The sequence below is a fragment of the Lissotriton vulgaris genome, chromosome 11 (assembly GCF_964263255.1).
Source record: "Lissotriton vulgaris chromosome 11, aLisVul1.2, whole genome shotgun sequence".
Lineage (NCBI taxonomy): Eukaryota > Metazoa > Chordata > Amphibia > Caudata > Salamandridae > Lissotriton > Lissotriton vulgaris.
Genome location: NC_141699.1, coordinates 1001955607 through 1001976533, shown reverse-complemented (window position 1 = coordinate 1001976533; position 20927 = coordinate 1001955607). Strand labels below are relative to the sequence as shown.

The following is a 20927-nucleotide window of genomic DNA, read 5'->3' as shown; positions in this document are numbered from 1 at the left end:
GAAAAAAAAAAAGACACTGGTGGGGGTGGATACTCGGGAGATACAAAGCGGGTTGTATGTGTGTGACCTATATTAATATGTGGGATACTGAGAGTGCTAATATCTACTAAATTGATACTTTCTGGCTCCCGTAACTGTCTGGCACCGGTACGCACAGGTTGACCATGAAAGAGAGAGACAGCAGTGATACGGGAAAAGACTAAATAACATTGTCTCTGCATTGAACCCATAAATGCAGCTGTCCTTTTTCAGCTAACATTTGTAATAGCAAAACCAATGTAACAACTGTTTTATCTATTTTGTAACAAGCAATTCAGTACAATCCTGTGACCGTTTTAATCTTTCTCAATCTGTTATTTCTAATATTTTTTTTTCTCCAATAATCACCATACCAAACACTCTACCACTCAATCGTATACACATAAATAAAATAATTAACACACAAAAGTAGTAAGAGGCTTACTGTTTTTGTAGCAGGGCTGTCTGAAGGGCTTTCCTTTGGAAAACACCAGTGCCACAATGAGGTATTGAAAGCTGGAGACAAAGAAAAGAGTTGAGTTTTCATAGTTTCTGATGTTTTTGTCGTGCTTATCAATAGTGCTGTTCTTGAAGTGTGAAGAGTTCAAGTCTACGGTTCTGGATACATTGCATGCACTGTAAAAACAAAACAAATCATTAGTCCAAAGTGGTAAAAGATTGTCACTCTGAGGAATAAAAATGTAACTTTTTCTCAACACGATTGATATTTAAAGTCAACAACTGCAGTTTTGCATTTTGATGTTACAGAGAATAGTCTGATTATTTAAAATAAATTTACAACAGTAAAAAGAAAAGTACTTCTGTTAGACCTGGCACCTTGACGTGTGTCTCCCTTCCATTTTTTGCTGTTGCCTTGTGTGTTTTTGCTGGTTACAGATGCTTTGGGCACTGTGCCGCTGCTGTCCAGTGCCACAGTGCAAAGTGCTCCCTATGGTAAATTGATGTATGGATTAGTGACTCCATGATTGGCTGGTTTGGTTTACTTGTCTGACCCTAGTACCGTGCACTGAGTGTGCCCAGGGCTTGGAAACCAAATGCTGCTAGTGTAGCTGATTTGCATATCGCCATTGTCTAACCCAGGGTGGTGTGGAGTGCAAAAAAACGATGGATTTGGGCCCAGATCTTTTGACTGGGGGAATGTGTGACATTGATCCACATTCGGTCCATCACTTGTTGTTTTTGCAATTGCCGCCCTAAGTGCGCTGGGGATGCCCAGACGTGGGTCCCAGGCACTCCACACCACTTGGAGTCAAGCTAGCCGGGCTGATGAGGTGTTACCTCGAAACCGGTCCGGTCCTCGGATGCTTGATTCCGTTCTGGGAAGGACATGGCTTTTGTAGTTCGGACTGGACTGTTCCCATGGGGCAACAGGGTCAGAGCTGATTTGCATATCGCCATTGTCTAACCCAGGGTGGTGTGGAGTGCAAAAAAACGATGGATTTGGGCCCAGATCTTTTCACTGGGGGAATGTGTGACATTGATCCACATTCGGTCCATCACTTGTTGTTTTTGCAATTGCCGCCCTAAGTGCGCTGGGGATGCCCAGACGTGGGTCCCAGGCACTCCACATCACTTGGAGTCAAGCTAGCCGGGCTGATGAGAGGTGTTACCTCGAAACCGGTCCGGTCCTCGGATGCTTGATTCCGTTCTGGGAAGGACATGGCTTTTGTAGTTCGGACTGGACTGTTCCCATGGGGCAACAGGGTCCGAGCTGATTTGCATATCGCCATTGTCTAACGCAGGGTGGTGTGGAGTGCAAAAAAACGATGGATTTGGGCCCAGATCTTTTGACTGGGGGAATGTGTGACATTGATCCACATTCGGTCCATCACTTGTTGTTTTTGCAATTGCCGCCCTAAGTGCGCTGGGGATGCCCAGACGTGGGTCCCAGGCACTCCACACCACTTGGAGTCAAGCTAGCCGGGCTGATGAGAGGTGTTACCTCGAAACCGGTCCGGTCCTCGGATGCTTGATTCCGTTCTGGGAAGGACATGGCTTTTGTAGTTCGGACTGGACTGTTCCCATGGGGCAACAGGGTCAGAGCTGATTTGCATATCGCCATTGTCTAACCCAGGGTGGTGTGGAGTGCAAAAAAACGATGGATTTGGGCCCAGATCTTTTCACTGGGGGAATGTGTGACATTGATCCACATTCGGTCCATCACTTGTTGTTTTTGCAATTGCCGCCCTAAGTGCGCTGGGGATGCCCAGACGTGGGTCCCAGGCACTCCACATCACTTGGAGTCAAGCTAGCCGGGCTGATGAGAGGTGTTACCTCGAAACCGGTCCGGTCCTCGGATGCTTGATTCCGTTCTGGGAAGGACATGGCTTTTGTAGTTCGGACTGGACTGTTCCCATGGGGCAACAGGGTCAGAGCTGATTTGCATATCGCCATTGTCTAACCCAGGGTGGTGTGGAGTGCAAAAAAACGATGGATTTGGGCCCAGATCTTTTGACTGGGGGAATGTGTGACATTGATCCACATTCGGTCCATCACTTGTTGTTTTTGCAATTGCCGCCCTAAGTGCGCTGGGGATGCCCAGACGTGGGTCCCAGGCACTCCACACCACTTGGAGTCAAGCTAGCCGGGCTGATGAGAGGTGTTACCTCGAAACCGGTCCGGTCCTCGGATGCTTGATTCCGTTCTGGGAAGGACATGGCTTTTGTAGTTCGGACTGGACTGTTCCCATGGGGCAACAGGGTCAGAGCTGATTTGCATATCGCCATTGTCTAACCCAGGGTGGTGTGGAGTGCAAAAAAACGATGGATTTGGGCCCAGATCTTTTGACTGGGGGAATGTGTGACATTGATCCACATTCGGTCCATCACTTGTTGTCTTTGCTAGTGGGCTTGCAGCATTGGTTGTGCCACCCACAGAAGCAGCCTGTAAAAGGGTCTCTGGTCTGCCATTGCAGAGCCTGTGTGCATTCTAGTATTGCCCTGCTGACTGGGCAAGTGCACCCATTTGCCAGTCCCTAAACCTTCCCTTTTCTGCATATTAGTCACCCCTATGGTATGCCCAAGGGCAGGGTGCATTGAAGGTGAAAGGTAGGACATGCCCGGATGTGTGTAGCATGTTCTGATAGTGAATTACAGCCATTTTCGTTTTTCACTATTGCAAGGCACCCTGTCCCCCATAGGCCAGAATGGGCAGTTTGATTATATCATCTTATAATCCTAACTGACTCCGGGAACTAGGTGGAAATTCGAGTTTAGTATGCCTGAACTCAGAATGATAAAATACACCTTTTAGTGAAGTTGGTTTTAACATTCTGTGTTTGAAAATACCACTTTTAGAAAGTAGGTATCTCCTTGCCTAACCATCCAAGCCTGCCTCTGCTAGGTTGTGTATTTCTTGTCTGGATTTTGAGTGACAGGGGCTGGGGAATTCCAGGAGAAAACTTCAATACAAGTCTGGGTCACGGCTAGACTTAATTCAACCATGACACTGCAACCTTCTGCATTGTTCTAATATGTCCCCTGAAACACGACATTCATGTGTCTGGCACCAAAACTAATCTCCCATGATAATAATATGAATAGCACTAGCTGCAAGATCGTATCACACTTAAAGAAAAACATCAGATAATATTGGCATCCATAATATTGCTGTCTTACCCCTGGAGCATCCCTCCACACATTGTTAACCTTGTCACCGTCCCACTCGAGAGGTTATTTACCACATGAAACCCCACTCGTGGAGTGTACAATAGTTGGCTACCAACAAGTGAATTGCCCTCCGCTACACCTGATGGCAAACACGCCAGACTGTATAAAACGGTTCCTCTCTTTACATCCCCATGTTCAAAATTAATACTAACTTGAAGTCAAATGATTACCTTGACTTTACCCTATCCCATTACCCACGAGTTATGATGATAGTGTAGGCTAATGGAATACAACATCAATAAAATATCCTGTAATCTTAGGCACTTTCCTTTATTCTCACTACACTCCAAGATGGCCCCGCAAATCACGGGTCACATGACCACACTTGCGAACTTCCGCAATTCCCGATTGAGAAACCACACCCCCCTTTCCGGTCCGAGCCCGCAAGCCGATGCCCGCCATGGAGGATACTTATAGCCCCATCATACGAGGCTGCAGCACCATCCTGGAAGCAGTGGATCGGGGTTGGTCGGTAGACGGGTTCCCAATGCGGAACAGGTAAGCGTTTTGAGTTGTGTTCGTTGTACTCCTCCGGCCCTCGTACACAAGTGGTTTTCAGAGAACCATGATTCTGAGTTTCGCCACTGCCTTAAGTGGGCTCAGTTGGTCCAGCTGTGTGCTTTTTCATCCTGGGGCCCATCTGCAATATTGCTTCAACTACGGGCCGGAGTTTGTGGCTGGTACTGTGGTGTGACTAACGGTACTCTTCACTGGGTATAATTTACCTACAGTGAGTAAGCTCTAGTCCACCCACCCTCCCATTTTCTAGGCTGGCGGCATTTAGTAGATGCACGCCTGTTTGCAATTGAAGAGTGGGCTGCCTAATACCTTTCTCGAGTCCAGATGACACTTACTTAGACCTTGACAGAGGTTTTCACCAACGGTTCGTGTACCACATGGAGGCAAATTATACGTCAGGAATAAGCGCTGAATTCTGTGAGTATGTATCCTTTCTACACTTTGCAGAGACACCAACTTTGGGTGTTCAATCCGCTGCATCTGATGAGGCATATTTCTATAACTTTAGTAGGTGAGTCTCACCACATTCACCTGTTGGGTGCGGTTATAAACTGTTTTTAATTTAGTATTTACTTTAACCGGCTGCACTGTATGGCTCAGAGCTGTGGGGGTTCGAAAATGTTGCAGAGCTAGTTGCAGCGGAAAACAAGTTTCTGAGGGACCTGGTGGCTCTTCCTGGTTCTACCCCGCTAAGTCATCTGCGGCTAGATCTGGGCAGGCGATCCTTTAAAGATCTAGTGCGGCTGCGCCCCCTACTGTTTTGGGTTCGGCTGCCAAGGACCAGGGAGCTCGCCAACTATGCTGCCGTGCTGGATGAATTAATTTTGCTGGACATCTGTAATAACATCGGGTGGTTGAGCAATGTGAGGCAGCTGGTGGTGCAATTGGGCCTGAAGGATGCGTGGGCGAGTCAAATGCCACCTCCCAAACCAGTGATTAAGAAGTTATACTGGGACTGGGTTCAGGCAGAGGCAACACGCAGTGGGGTTGGGGGTTTACTCACAGAGCGGTTCTTAGAGTTTAAATGGTCTAGGAAGTTAGAACCCTTCCTCGATCTCATAGCCAAGCCCCTGGATAGAGCCCTTTATTTAAAACTCAGGTATGGGACCCTTCCGGTGCACGAGTTCACCTCGGGGTGGTCTAATGCTGGTGACACTCCGCGCTCCTGCCCCGGGTGCGCGGCTCCAAAGGAGTCTGTGGCGCATTTACTTTTTGCCTGCCCCGCTTATAAAGTTGCTAGGAAGGTTTGGTTGTAACCAGTATGTATGGGGTTGGGTTTGAGGTGGCATAGAATGGCCTTACGAGTTCTCACCACTGACCCGTCTTCCTCTGCCATGGTATGCGGGGTGGCCAAATTTCTGAGCAGTGCATGGTTGACTCGTATTAGGAGGATGAAGCAACACCCTCCCCCGCCAAACAGTTAGCTGGCCCTATTGGCTGGACGATATGTTGAGATTAGTACGGCTTTTGAAGTCATTCCAACCATTAGGCAACAGTGTACTGATGAGAATGGTCGGATGGGGCCTAATAAAAATCACCCAACGTACTGTATATTGTGTAGGTTTCACTTCTAACAAGGGAATTTTATTGTGCTAGGTTTTATCTAATGTTCTTCATTTCCCTTTTTCTTTTAACTAAAAGTAATGTATAATTGTATAAAATGTATTCTTTTATGGTGAAATTTTTTACCGAATAAAGATTTATAACAACTTTAACAAGTTACACTGTGTTTTCTTAGATGTCACCAATAATTGTGATATAGTTGATGGGACACCGTTTTTAAATTCAAACCTAGTACCCTGAACACCTCACCATGGCAAAATGTGCTATTTACATGGAATGTTGTGTGTTCTCCTCTTCTTTTAATTACAGGTTGCCAGATCCCCCCAGAGGATGGTTTCCTAGGGCACATCGAGTGGTAGGTAGCAAGGCACCTTACCATCCACATGTAGATAGTTTTCCCTTTATTTATACTTCTTTACACGGTCCTGAAGAATCGCCAATTGATTATTCACTGACAAATTTAGGGCGAGAAACAAGTTGACCCATTCGGAGTAGAGTATGCAGATTGTCATATTAGGAACAATTCAAACTACCCCTCCCAGTTCATTTTACTCAGGCAGGGTCCCTCACAGAATAAAGCACTAGCAATTCAGGACTCCCTCACCTGTTTTAAAACACCACCACTTACAGCTACACGTAACTAGGTTCCACACACCCGCATGCACCCTTACGGCAAGAAACAGAAGATCTCCGATAAAGAGACCCTTTAAGGGTGCCCGTCGGGCATTGCAGCTCCGGCCCGACACGGAGCTGGCTCAAATGATGAAGCATGACACCTAGCTTGCTGGGTGTGTGAGAGCCCTAGTTCTGAAAGGAGGAATTCCCCTCCTTTACCTCCTGTAATTAATTTGTCAAACTAGATAACTTGATATAGTGATGAGGCTTTTTTGATGTGATTAATCACCTCACAAAGGAACTTCGTACTTCTTTCTTTGTGAAAAGAGACAGGGTGAGTCAGCACAGGGCTGAATAGAGGGATCTGCATGTAGATGGGTGGGAGGAGTTGCACCTGGAACCTGAATAGGGGTAAATGTAAATGTAAATTGATACTTGTATAGCGCACTACTCACCCGCAAGGGTCTCTAGGCGCCTGTACGAATACCGCTGTGGAACCAATCCTGGCATTCCCTGTGAGGCGTCCACTCCTGGGCACCCCCAAGGTGGAGGCCAGGCATCCTTATGGTTGTGGGGGCCGTTGTGGAGATTAAGCAAGCTATTGCCCAGAGTTGCAGAGTGGGACTCCATGATTGGAATAGGCACTGAGGCGAGAATATCAGGTCCGTGGAATTTTGAGCCCAAGACCCGCCGAGGATGGGAATTGAACTCTGGTCCCGGGCTAGACCTCTGCATCAGGGTCTGCCGCTCTAATCATTGAGCCACACTCAATGCACAATGCTGGCTGTGCCTTCCTTCCACAATGCTGGCTCCACCTCCTGTTGTGCGTCTGATGTCCCTGCCCTACACTGTGAAAGGAAAGAAGGAATCTTGTCAACAAAGTGCTCCAGGACTGTCCAGAACTGGTTTGGACTAGGAAAAGGCCTCTCTGCCTTCAGAGAACAAAGGGAACATGAGTAAAAAAGAGGGGACCCAAGCCCCAGAACTTAAGATCACTTTTGGAAAACAAGAAGAATCTTTGCTGAGGAGAGGAACCAGAGAAACTGAGGAGGAGACTATCCCTAAGCGGAGTGCTGTTTGGGGGATTGGCCTGCAGTGGTTGCCTGACTGCCAATGAAAGGAGGAAGGGACTTTGTGCTACTTTCATCAACTTGTAAAGAATCTCCAAGGTCTTGAAGATTGAGCTTTCCTCCTGCTGAAGTCTCAGGGACAACAGACTTCAACCAGCTCCTCTGAGTTCTTTTGAAGTGCCTGCTGTTGTGCTGGGCCTTCTGAGGGACTGCGTGTCGCAAGGAGCTGGAAGCGCGACTCACGAAGAAGAATGGTGTCGCCGCTGCAGCCGTTGTCGTCGCATCACCGAAGAAGGGTGTCGCCGATGCTGCATTGCCTCGCCGAAGCGCCTCGCATCACTCGAAAAGTGTGTCGCCGTCGCATCCCCGGAGAAGCGTGTCGCAGGGCCTGTCGCGGCTCTGAAGAATCGTTGAGTCGCCCCACCACCGTCGGGCGCAGCATTTTGTTTCATTGTACCGGATCTTCATCGCATCACGGCGCTGCCACGGAAGCGCCGTAAAAAAATGACGCATCACCTTCCCACGTGGAGAAGAACAGACGCATCGCCTACGCAGCAGTAGGGACCCGACGCATCACCGTTCTTACATGCAAGGAAATGACTGATCACCTTCCCCGCAACACTTTCATTGTATAGCGTTACGCATATCCAGAGGTACATTGAACTCAAAGTGTTGCATTTTTACTTCTAAAGAGAACTAAGCTATTTCTACCATTTTTAAAGTACAGTATTGGGGATTTGTGGTCTTGTGTTAAGTCTAGATAAAAATACTTATTTTTATTCTACAACTTGTGTGGTGTCCATCTGTAGTGTGGTCACTGGGTTACTGTATGTGTTCACAAATGCTTTACACACTGCTTCTGAGATAAGCCTGTCTGTTCGTGCCAAGCTACCAAGGGTGTGAGCAGGGGTTATTTTAGGAGTGTACCCCCTTACCCTGACTAGACGCAAGGGTCCCTATTTTGGCAAAGGTACCTACCTCTGCCAACTAGAGACCACCAAATCTAACAACTTCTTTTCTCTGAGGAGCTTCAACTTGTTTGAGTAGATCTAGAGAGCAGAAACACAAACAGGCCTTTTAACAGCCCCAAATACTGTATCTCTGCCTTCGAAGCCTATAAGCCTTGATGTCAATGGCTGTACTCCAATATCTGCCAAAAATCATAAGTGACCCCCACAAAAGGGATTATGGGGAATTGAAAGTGGAGTTAGTAATCTGGGTGGGGAAATCAGTCTAGGTAGAAGTGTCACGGATGTTCATGTGCTCAAATCCAACATTATTCATCCTTCTCCAACCTCTACCAAAGCACTTTCTCCAAATTGGTAGCCATCAAGTAGAGCACTCACAAAGATATTACAGCACTGATCTCGGAGCGCAGTCCTATATAAAATTGTTTGTCAACTATACTCGGAATATTTTTTAAGTATACAGGAATTAGGAGGGAGCTATGCAAAACGAACATGTTACTTGCTTTCAGTAACGTTTTTTCTGCTGAATACTTTAACAGGCCATTGTTCACCTTTAGAAAATTCCCAGGGCCCTGCCTTGATATGTACTCTCTTGCAGAAATGCTCTCCACACGCAGGTAGATGGGCTACATGGCTCTGGGGTGACTTTAGACCACTCTGGAATTGATGATCAGTACCCCATATAAAGCAGCCCTGTGTGCTGATGTCAGTTTCTCAATCTTTATCCTTCCACACCTTCAGAAGTTAACACTGGAAACAAATTGTTGGCGAGAATATGCCGAAATCTAACTTGTAACCTTATTGTGATGTACAGAGTCCAGTCCAATTAACTCCACAAACAGCTGATCACCCACACGATGATCTCTTGTACAGTCAATGTAGAAACTCAAAGCACTCTTAAGGTCAAGACAATGGTGTGTGTGGCAGAGGGAAAAAAGATGGCAGGGTAATTGATTGACCCAAATAGAAAGGGGATAACAATTTTGGCAGAAATGCAGTCAGAGTTCTCAGCGTCAATTTGTCTGGGAAGGTGGTGGTGTAGGGTGGTTGCACAGAGAACAGAGTTCAATCATGCAGTGCACAGGAGTGATGGTGATCAGAAAGACCCTTTGGAACACAAGAGCATCATATGCAGCATCCACAAGGCCTATCCTTCAGCCCCACCCTGTTTAACACCTACATGATATCCCTGGCTGACATCGACTTTACATTGACTTTACATCATATCCTACAAGGACGACAACCAACCCATTCTCTCACTCACGGAAGACCCCGCCAGGACCACAACAAACTTCCACAACACCATGAAGAGTGCTGCTGACTGGATGAGGACCAACTGCCTGAAGCTCAACATGGACAGGACGGAAGTACTGATTTTTGGGAAGAACACCTCCCCGTGGGATGACACCTGGTGCCCCCCCCAAACTCAGACCCACCCCCACACCGACCAACCATGCCTGCAACCCTTAACTTTGTCCTTGGAAGCAAACTCACCATGAAGCACCAGGTCAAAAGTTTCCTCTGCCTGCTTCCACACCCTCCATATGCTCCGAAATATCTTCAGATGGATCTGTGCTGACACCAGAAAAACAGTCACTCATGCCCTCGTCACCAGCCGGCTGGACTATGGAGACACATTGTTTACCAGAATCACACACCGCTCCTCAACAGACTCCAGACTATACAGAACGCAGCGGCACGACTCCTCTTCAACTTCCACAACACACCCACATCACCCCAAACCTCAGGAACCTCCACTGGCTCCTCGTCCAGAAGAGATGTCAGTTCAGGATGCTGACACATGCCTATAAAGCCTTCCACGACCAGGGACCAGCATACATTAACCACCGCCTGAACTTCCGCCAGCCACCTCCGCTCCATCTTCCTAACCCTCGCACACACTCCTCTCTTCAGCCGAAGCTACAGTGAAGGTTCTTTCTTCTCCTACCTGGCCACCAAGTCCTGGAACAAAATACCCCACCACCAGCACACCTCGTCCTCCCTTGCGGAGTACAGAAAGGGACTCAAGACCTGGCTTTACCACGGAGACCAGCGAGACCTTAGCACCTAGACACCCTCAGGGGTGAATAGCCACAATCAGCAAATATAAAAGATCGTAAAGCACAAGTTACTACTTGTGTAACGATATATCTGTAAGAGACATTAGTTAGTGATAGATTCCTTACCTTAGAATATCCCCAGGCGTCAGACTGGATCCGGAAAATTTTGCGTAGCAGTACCCTTGCGCGTCGGTAGGCGTCGTCTGCGGCTCCGCGTCCGTCGTCGGCGTCGTGGGCGCCGTGATGACGTCGTCGGAGTATATAGACGCCGCCTCCGCGTGCTGACGTCAGTTCTTAGCCACAGCTTTTCCGCGCCAGAAGCGCAGAGCCATGACAAAAACCGACACTGGTGCCAAGAAACTAGGGCCCTGAAAGGGGATGACCTTAACCCTAGATATCGGTTCGCAGAACGGGGAGGATGGGTGGGTCGGTAAGGAATCTATCACAAACTAATGTCTCTTACAGATATATCGTTACACAAGTAGTAACTTGTGCATCTGAAAGAGACACGTTAGTGATAGATTCCTTACCTTAGAATAGATACCCCAGCAATACCATCCCCGTGGTGGTGGGTCTGCGAACCAATATTCACACCAGAAAGTCCTGGAGAACGGAACGGCCGAAGTAGCCATCTCTCCGGACTTGACTGTCCAGGCAGTAGTGCCTCGCAAACGTGTGCAACGAAGCCCACGTAGCAGCCTGGCAAATGTCCTGCAGGGGCACACCTCGGCCCAAGGCAGTTGTAGTGGCCGTGGCTCGAGTGGAATGAGCCCGCAGCCCAACAGGTGGTTCCTTCTTTGCCAAGGAGTAACACGCCTGGATGCACATGATAATCCATCTAGAAATGGTCCTCTTGTGCACCGCTTTCCCTTTCTTAGCGCCCGCGTACCCAACAAAGAGTTGATCATCCACCCGGAACTGGCGTGTGCGATCCAGATAGAATGAGAGCGCACGTTTTGGGTCCAGACGGTGGAGCCTCTCCTCCTCTCTCGAGGGGTGCGGAGGCGGAAAGAAGGTGGGCAATGTGATGGACTGCCCCATGTGGAAGGCCGTGACCACCTTAGGCAAGAAGGAGGGCCTAGTCCTCAAAACAACCTTGTCCGGATGGACTGAAAGGAAAGGAGGCTTACAAGAGAGAGCCTGGAGCTCACTCACTCTCCTGGCAGAGGTGATGGCTACCAGGAAGGCAGTCTTTAAAGAAAGAAGGCGAAGTGGACAGTTGTGAAGAGGCTCAAAGGGAGCGCACATCAGAAATGTCAGAACCAGGTTCAAGTCCCACTGAGGCATCACGAAGGGAACAGGAGGAAAAGTATGAGTGATGCCCTTCAGGAATCGATTTACGATAGGGGACTTGAACAAAGAGGGTTGGTCAGGCAGCCTCAGAAAGGCTGAAAGAGCCGAAAGATAGCCCTTGACAGTGCCCAGAGCAGAGCCCTGCTGGGCGAGAGAAAGAAGGAAGAGAAGAATCTCAGAGAGAGGGGCATTGAGAGGATCCACAGCCTTTGCTGTGCACCATGCCACAAATCTGTTCCACCTGCAGGCGTATACCGTTTTTGTGGAGGGACGCCTGGCTGCCAGAATGATGTTGCAAACTTCAGGAGGCAAGTCAAATGGCCTCAACTGCCGCCGCTCAATCTCCATGCATGGAGGTGGAGACTGGACAGGTTCGGGTGGAGGACCGTCCCCTGCTGCTGCGACAGAAGGTCCTCCTGAAGAGGCAGACGAACCGGGGGATCGACTGACATACTGAGTAGCTCGGGATACCAGTACCTTCGTGCCCAGTCCGGAGCCACAAGGATGACTTGAGCCCGGTCGCGCTTGATCTTCTTCAGCACTCTGGGCAGAAGAGGTATAGGCGGAAAGGCGTACAACAGACCGCAGCTCCACTCGCGATGAAAAGCGTCTCCGAGCGAGTGCCGCCTTGGAAATTCCAACGCGCAGAACTGATGACATTGCGCGTTCTCTTCGGTGGCGAATAGATCTAACCAAGGCTCTCCCCAACGCAGAAAGAGGCCTTGCGCCACGTCCGAGTGCAGACGCCATTCGTGATCCATCGAGCACCGACGGCTGAGTTCGTCCGCCCTGGCGTTCAGAGAACCTGCCAGGTGTTGAACCACCAGAGTCACGCCCTGATGTTCCAGCCATTGCCAGAGGCGCAGAGCCTCCTGGCACAGGGTCCACGACCCCACACCGCCCTGTTTGTTGCAGTACCACATGGCGGTGGTGTTGTCCGTGAACACCTGCACTGCACTCCCTCGGACAGACGGGAGGAATGCTTTCAGTGCCAGACGAATCGCCCGCAGCTCCAACAGATTGATATGGAGCCGGGACTCCGCCGGAGACCAGAGTCCTCTGATCTCCGCCTCTCCCAAGTGGCCACCCCAGCCCTGGAGGGACGCGTCCGTCACAACTACGTGCTCCGGTTGGGGAAGGGAGAGGGATCTGCCGTTGACCCAATCGCGGTCCGTGAGCCACCACTGCAGCTGTCTCGCAGTGCCCTCCGAAATCAGGACGTGGTCGGAAAGGTTGCCCCGGTGCTGGGCCCACTGAAACTTCAGGTCCCACTGCAGAGCCCGCATCCGCCACCGTGCGTGATGCACCAGAAGGATGCAGGAGGCCATCAGCCCCAGAAGCCTCAGCGTCAACCTGACCGAAACCCGGGATAACGGCCCGAAGACCGGGATCAGGGCCTGTATATCCCGGACTCGCTGTTCGGGCGGGTAAACCCGAAACTGCGCCAAGTCGAGAACCGCTCCGATGAAAAGGAGCTTCTGAGAGGGGCACAGGTGTGACTTCGGCACATTGATGGAAAATCCCAGCCTGTGCAGGAGATCCGCCGTAGTCTGGAGGTGGTTGACGACTGCCTGGGGCGAGCCCGCCTTCAACAACCAGTCGTCTAGGTAGGGGAAGACTGAAACCCCTAACCTGCGCAGGTGAGCTGCGACCACCGCCATCACCTTCGTGAACACCCGTGGGGCGCTGGTAAGGCCGAAGGGGAGCACGGTAAACTGAAAGTGCTCGAGGCCTACCGTGAACCGCAGGTAACGCCGGTGGGCCGGCAGGACGGGGATGTGGAAATACGCATCCTGCAAGTCCAACGCTACCATCCAGTCTCCTGGGTCTAGGGCAGCCAAGACCTGAGCCAGTGTCAGCATTTTGAACTGCTCCTTCCGGAGGAAGCCGTTGACGTTCCTCAGGTCCAAGATAGGGCGTAGGCCCCCTTTGCCCTTCTTGGGTACCAGAAAGTAGTGGGAGTAGCAACCACGTCCTACTTCTGGCCCAGGAACGCGCTCGATGGCCCCCTTGGCCAAGAGGGCCGAAACTTCCTCCCGCAGGAGCCGCAAGTGATCCCCCGACACGCGGTGGGGTTGCGGTGGCATGGCTGGAGGGGTCGTCTCGAAGGGGAGGGAGTAGCCCCTTCGGACGATCTGCAGCACCCACCTGTCCGAAGTGACTGTGCGCCAGTGAGAGTGGTGATGGCGAACCCTGCCTCCCACTGGCGTCACATGGGCCGAAAAGCACGGACTAGGAGGGTTTAGAGGCGGATGCTGCGGGGGCAGGTGTGGACTGGCTCCGCTTGCCTCCCCTACCGCCTCCACGGCGGTTTCCACGGCCGCCGCCGCGCTGGACGACAGTTTGCGGCGAGTGGCTGGCGGCACGTGTGGGGACGCCCCTTCCGTGGCCACGAAAGGAGCGAAAAGAAGCCACTTGCTGGCGCGGGGCCGAGATGCCCAAGGACTTGGCCGTAGCCCTGGAGTCCTTAAAGCGCTCGAGCGCGTGGTCTGCCTTGTCGCCAAAGAGGCGACGGCCATCGAACGGCATGTCCATGAGGGTATTCTGGACATCAGCCGAGAAGTTGGCGGACCTAAGCCAGGCGTGGCGTCGAATCGCCACCGTCGTAGCCATCGCTCTGCCCAGCGAGTCAGTGGTGTCCAGTCCGCACCTGATCGAATATTTCGCTGCGTCCCGACCCTCCACAAGGGCTTGGCCGAGTTTGGCCCGTACCTCCAACGGGCACTCTGGCAGCAATTCCGCCACCGTTTCCCATATAGAATGGGTGTAACGGCCCAAGAGGCATGCGGTGTTGGAAGACCGCAGTCCACAGCTAAGGGACGAGAAGACCTTTTTGCCAAAGGCCTCGTACCTCTTGGATTCCCGATCAGGGGGTGCTGACGGGAAGGCGGTCTGGGAGTTAGAGGCCTGGATGACCAGACTCTCGGGGGTGGGGTGGGTGGACAGGAAACATGGGTCGCCCGGAGCCGGGCGGTGGCGTCTGGCCACGTTCCTATCTACAGGCGAACCTGTAGCGGGCCTGGACCAAGTGCCCAACAGAACGTCCGACAAGGCCTCATTAAACGGCAGCATTGGCTTCATGGAGCATGACTGCGGCTTAAGGACCTCAGTGAGGAGATTAGTCCTCACGGCCGCGACGGGGAGCTCAACAGCCCTCATCAACACCACACTATATGTAGCGCCCTCCTCCGAAGCCACGGAAGGAGGAGAGACGAATCCAGTGTCTGGAGAGGTGTCCAGGCCACTGGCCTCCCCAAGGTCTCCTGTCCAGTCCATGTTAGACTGACATTCCCTTGTCAGAGGGTCCTCAGACCCCTCCCAATCCTCCTCTTCCCCCATCTCCTGAGACTCAGGGTCGTAAGTGAATGAGGATGGTTCATAGGGATGGAAATCCCCGACCGGCGTCGAGATCGGCGCCGACAGGCCCCGTCCCGACGCCGGAACCCATACAGAGGAGGAATTGGGGACGGCGTCGGCCGGGACCGACGCCGGCGGGGACACCACACGGACCGACCCCGGGGGGGGTCGTAAGGTCCACCGGGGACGCTCCATCGCCCGACGAGGGCCGAACGGCGCCCTGCGGCATCGGACCCGAAGGCACCGACGACGCCGGGACCGCCGAACCCTGCGGCGCCGAGCCCGAGGGCAGCGGCGGCGTCGGGATCGCAGAGCCCTGCGGCGCCGGCGTCGAAGACGTCGGCGGCGTCGAGGCCGAAGCACCCGACGGCGTCGGGGTTGAACCCGACCCACTAGGGCCCCCAGACGGGTTCACTGGGCCCGAAGGCGCCGCGGAACCTGTCGGGGAAGAAAGGGACCTCATGGCCATGAGGAAGCGCTCTATCTCCCCCGGCGTCGCGTTCAGCCCAGGGACCGGGGGGTATGGAGCCGAACGCGGCGCCCGCGACTCCTGAGGAGCCGCGTGGGCGGTGTCACCCGAACCCCCGGCCGCATCGCGCGAGCGTCGGGGGGAGTCGGAAGAGCGATGACGTCTCTTCGACTTCTTATGCTTCTTACCTGACGACTTGGACCCGGAGGAGTGGCGCCGACTCCCGGAGCTGTGACGGCTCCGCCCCCGCGACCTGTCCCTCGACCTCCCGTGGGACCGGGACCGGGACCTCACTCGGCGCGGGGCCGACTGGCGGATCTCGAGTCGCCTGCGGGACCGCTCCCGCCTGGCCTTCCTCGAGAGGGCCCGACAGTCGGAGCAGGCCTCGTCGTCATGGTCGACGCCCAAACACGTCAGGCACAGTCGGTGCGGATCCGTAACCGACATGAGTCGCTCGCAACCGCCGCAGTGCTTGAAGCCGGGCATCCCTAACGGCACCGTCGGAGTCGTGAAGACTTCGAAAGAGATCAAAAAGATCCAAAAAGTTAGTCAAAAAATGACCAGGGAACTGCTTTTTCCAGATCTGCGCTGGCTGGCGCGGAAAAAAGAAGAACTGACGTCAGCACGCGGAGGCGGCGTCTATATACTCCGACGACGTCATCACGGCGCCCACGACGCCGACGACGGACGCGGAGCCGCAGACGACGCCTACCGACGCGCAAGGGTACTGCTACGCAAAATTTTCCGGATCCAGTCTGACGCCTGGGGATATTCTAAGGTAAGGAATCTATCACTAACGTGTCTCTTTCAGATGAGGCTATACTCCGGGAGGTACAAACATTGAAGATAAAGGCAAGCCATCGAATAAGAAGCAAGCTAATGAGAGTGATAATAAAGTCAACAAATGGTAAGCAATCAGAGGGCTGTAAGTTCACTTTAAGTTCATAATAGGTCTTTCACAACCAGAGAGTTTGTGCTGCCTGATAGGTGAGACCTAAAAACATTTGATCTAGCTCACGGAAGATGTTAGACAGTAGACTGCAGCCTTCTCAGCTGAGCAACTCACACTGTTAGCAGAAAACTCAAGTCTTGTAAAAGAAAAACAAACATCAATAAAAGCCATTTTATCATGTGAGCGGATAAGGTACCTGACCCCTTTGCCAACCTTTCCCTCTGGGTACCCACTACCTTCAAATTAAGAGTCAAAAAGCAAGAATGCATGGCTGTTATTTCTTTTTACGACCTGAAATGTGAGGAAGCAAACTCATTTCGGAACATAATTAGCCACTGTTTAAAGTTTTTCTATTTGCCTGACACTTGTTCTAAAAACATCTCCTGGTGGATTGCCACAGAAAGTATGATCTATGGCTAAGACAATTTTTTAGGAAAAGCTCACTAAAATGAACCTTGAGATGAGTGGAGCCCTGAAGCTAGAGATCACACTGTGGCTTGATAAAGGGTGCAGGGGGAAACATATGTACAAGCCCTTTTAAGAACCTATTAACAATAGGGAGTTTGAATGAGGAGGGTTGGTCTGGCAGCCGCAAGAAAGCAGACAAAGCAGAAATATAACTCTGAAGATTACCCAAAGCAGAGTTCTGCTGGGCAAGGCTAAGAATAAAAAGAAGAATACTAGACAAGGAAGCAGAATTAGGGTCAATTGAACTTTCCATTCAATAATTTAGCAACTTATTCTGTCTTAGCAGAGGGCCGCCTGGCCACAAAGATTACATTACACACTTCAGGAGGGAAGTCGAAAGCTATCAACTGTTGCTGCACAATCTCTACGCAAGGAGGCGGAGAGTCGACAGGTTCAGGTGGAGGGCCCTCCCGGGGTGCTGCAACAGAACGTCCTCCTGAAGAGGAAACCTGATTGAAGGTTCGATGCTCATTCCAAGTGGCTCCGGATACCAGACTCTGTGCCCAGTCTGGAGCCACAAGAAAGACTTGGGTACGGTTGTTCTTGATCTTCTTGAGAACTGTGGGCAGAAACAGTATGAGCAGTAAGGCGTACAGGAGACCTGATCTCCACTTGCAGCAAAAAGCGTCCCTGAGCAATAGCCCCCTTGGAAAACTCCAGCATACAAACCTGCCATCACTGCGCATTCTCTTCAGATATGAACAGATCTAACCAAGGCTCTCCTCACTGCTGTAAGAAACCTTGCGCCCCCTCCGACTTTTGACACTATGTGTGACCTGCTAGGCATCGACGGCTGAGTTCGACCACCCTGGTGTTCAGAGAACCAGGGTCATGCCCTGCTGTTCAAGCCATGGCCAGAGGCGTAATCTCTTGACAAAGGGTCCAGGACCCCACCCCGCCCTGCTTGTTGCAGTCCCACATGGTGGTTGTGCTGTCCGTGTACACGTGCAACAACTTCTCCTTGACAGAGGGAAGAAATGCTTTCAATGCCAATTGAATCATTCAAAGCTCCAACAAACTGATGTGGAGCCCCGACTGAGCAAGGAGACCAGTGTCTGCTGATCTTTACCTCTCCCAGATGGCAGCCCCATCCCAGGAATGACACATCTGTCATTACTGTGAGATCTGGTTGAGGAAAGGGAGAGGGGTCTGCAGTACGTCAACCACCACTGTGGGTCTTTTGCAGTTCACTTCCAAACCTGAACCATGTTGTAGAGATTCCCCTGATGCTGCAACCACTGAAACATCAGGTCCCACGGTAGAGCCCGCATACGCCATCTATCATGATTTACCATCAGGATGAAGGAGGCAATGAGTCCCAGCAGCCTGAGTCTATCTCTCTGTATCTAGCAGCATCTTTGTCAACCTCTACAATCATCTCTATCTACCTCAACATCTATCTTTATCTATACATCTCTATTTACATCTCTATTTACCTTTCTATAACTATCTCTGTAGGTCTATCATTATATCCATCTGTCTTAATCTCCACATATATATCCCTGTCTCTCTCTCTCCTATATGTGTGTGTGTGTGTCTGTCTATATACAGACACATATATCTCAGATTTTACTCAGACAAAACCATAGAAACTCAGCAGTTATAGTTACCAGAGTTAACTATAATTTACTCCCCGCAATGAACTGCTTATGACCTCACCTATTACAGCTCCCCCTTTTTTTAAAAAATACAGCCCCAGGGAGGTAGTGGTCCCCAGGCTCTACGTGGCACACGCCATATGTTTGTATAGCCCTGGATTTTTGCGAATTTACAAACATTTTTTAAATGCTTTTCTGCCCTGGCGGGGTTCCTCTGGAACCCCAAGTCCAAGGCTAGGGGCTTAGACCCCTTTTCTGCGATTGATTTTGGGACTCAGCTCAAGCCAAGTCCCAAGATGGCTGTCAAAATTTCCTTGTTGAAGTGTTGGAAGCCAATCGGAGCTCTGCAGATATTGGCACAAGCTCATCATTTGCAAAGGCTTCGCAGTTGTAGATATACAAATTTGGGAAACTACTGAACGGATCTACCCCAAATAACTAGAACCAAAAGCTACTTTTCTGCCACATTCGGTGTGGTTTGGGATGATATATATATATATCATCCCAAACCACACCGAATGTGGCAGAAAAGTAGCTTTTGGTTCTAGTTATTTGGGGTAGATCCGTTCAGTAGTTTTCCAAATTTGTATATCTACAACTGCGAAGCCTTTGTATATATATATATATATTTTTCATGAAAGTTTCAAAATTAGTACGCCGATCAGTTCAGCTGCTGTGTCGAAAGTTTTGGATTTACCCATGTTAATTCCCATAGAGATTTTAGACACAGCGACAGCGCAAACAGCTGAACGAAAAAACGAAAAAACATCAAATTTGGCAAAAAGGTAGCTCTTGGTCCATTAGGTGACCTTTTCGTGAATTGGTGTAAATCCATTCAGTATTTTTTTAAATATTAAGGGAAGAACAAATGTGTATACATAGGGATCCGGATCCTTCTCAGATTTGCGAATCCAAGCGTTGACAGTAGTGCCGCGATTGGCTGGCCGCAACCTGAGAGTAAAGCTGCGGTTGCCATTTTGTTTATCGGGACTCAGTTCTCAGCAGGGAAAATGATATTAAAAAGTGCAAGAAGGGGTCAGGGTAGAGAAACCATGACACCGTGGGACTAATGGAGGGGTCAAGAAATTGTCCAAGAACCTTTTTGTTTTTTACCACACTAGGAGCTGTGGATCCGCGGCTTCAGATCCCAATAAAAAAATAAAAAAACATACACTCACAGATTCACACACCCATGCAGCCATTCACACACCCACTCAAAACTATGCAGGCACCCACAAAGATTTCACACAACCACTCACAGACCCTCAAAACCACTCACACACCCACTTACAGACCCACATGTCTTACATACACCCACTCACACAGCCATTCACACAGCCACTTACACACACACACATATAGCCACTCACAGACCCACAAAACTACTCACACTCCCTCACAGCCACTAGTACACCTACTCACACACCACACCCTCATACACCCACTTCCATACCCACCACACATCCTATCCTATCCTGGCTGAAGACGGCTGATAGCCAGAAACCGGTCCTAGGATGCTTGATTCCGCTGTTCCCATGAGGCACAGGGTGAAGGCTGATTTGCATATGGCCATGTCTGAACTAGGGTGGTGTGGTGAGCAAAAAAACGATGGATTTAGGCCCAGATCTCTGTACTGGGGTGAATGTATGACATTGTTCTGCATTCTGTCCATCAACTATTGTTTTTGCAATTGTCACCCCGAGTGGGACGGGTACGCTCAGAAGTGAGCCCCGTGCTCTCCACGCCAATGGAGTCAAGCTATCCTGGCTGAAGACGGCTGATAGCCAGAAACCGGTCCTAGGATGCTTGATGCCGGTCCAGGGAAGACATGGCTTGGCAGTTCGGGCTGGACTTATCCCATGAGGCACAGGGTCGAGGCTGATTTGCATATAGCCATGTCTGAACTGGGGCGGTGAGCAAAAAAACAATGGATTTAGGCCCAGATCTCTGTCCTGGGGTGAATGTATGACATTGTTCTGCATTCTGTCCATCAACTGTAGTTTTTGCTGAATTTTTATGGTTTTGTGAGTGTAAAACCTGAAACCAACTATAATGTCCCAGTAACCTTTGTTTTCTTCAATACATATATATATATATATATATATATATATATATATATATATACACACACACACACACACACACACACACACACACACACACACACACATTACCTACTGGCGGTCGCCAGTAGGTAGTTATAGTTAGGATTTTTTTCAATGCAAAATCTCAAAATTCTATTGTGAATAACTTTGGCGCCGGTTGACGAATCTGCCTGAAAATTTCCT

At 50.4% G+C, this 20927-nt stretch overlaps 1 protein-coding gene across 7 annotated transcripts in view; it reads right to left on the bottom strand.

Annotated features, from left to right (window-relative positions):
• The window catches only part of ATP13A3 (ATPase 13A3), a 486442-nt gene that overhangs the window by 141936 nt on the left and 323579 nt on the right, over window positions 1–20927 (bottom strand). For all 7 annotated transcript variants that reach the window (XM_086944284.1, XM_086944281.1, XM_086944283.1 and 4 more), the window contains one exon: window positions 464–654. In XM_086944284.1, coding sequence (XP_086800410.1) covers window positions 464–654 — 191 coding nt within the window. The remainder of the gene's footprint in view (window positions 1–463; window positions 655–20927) is intronic.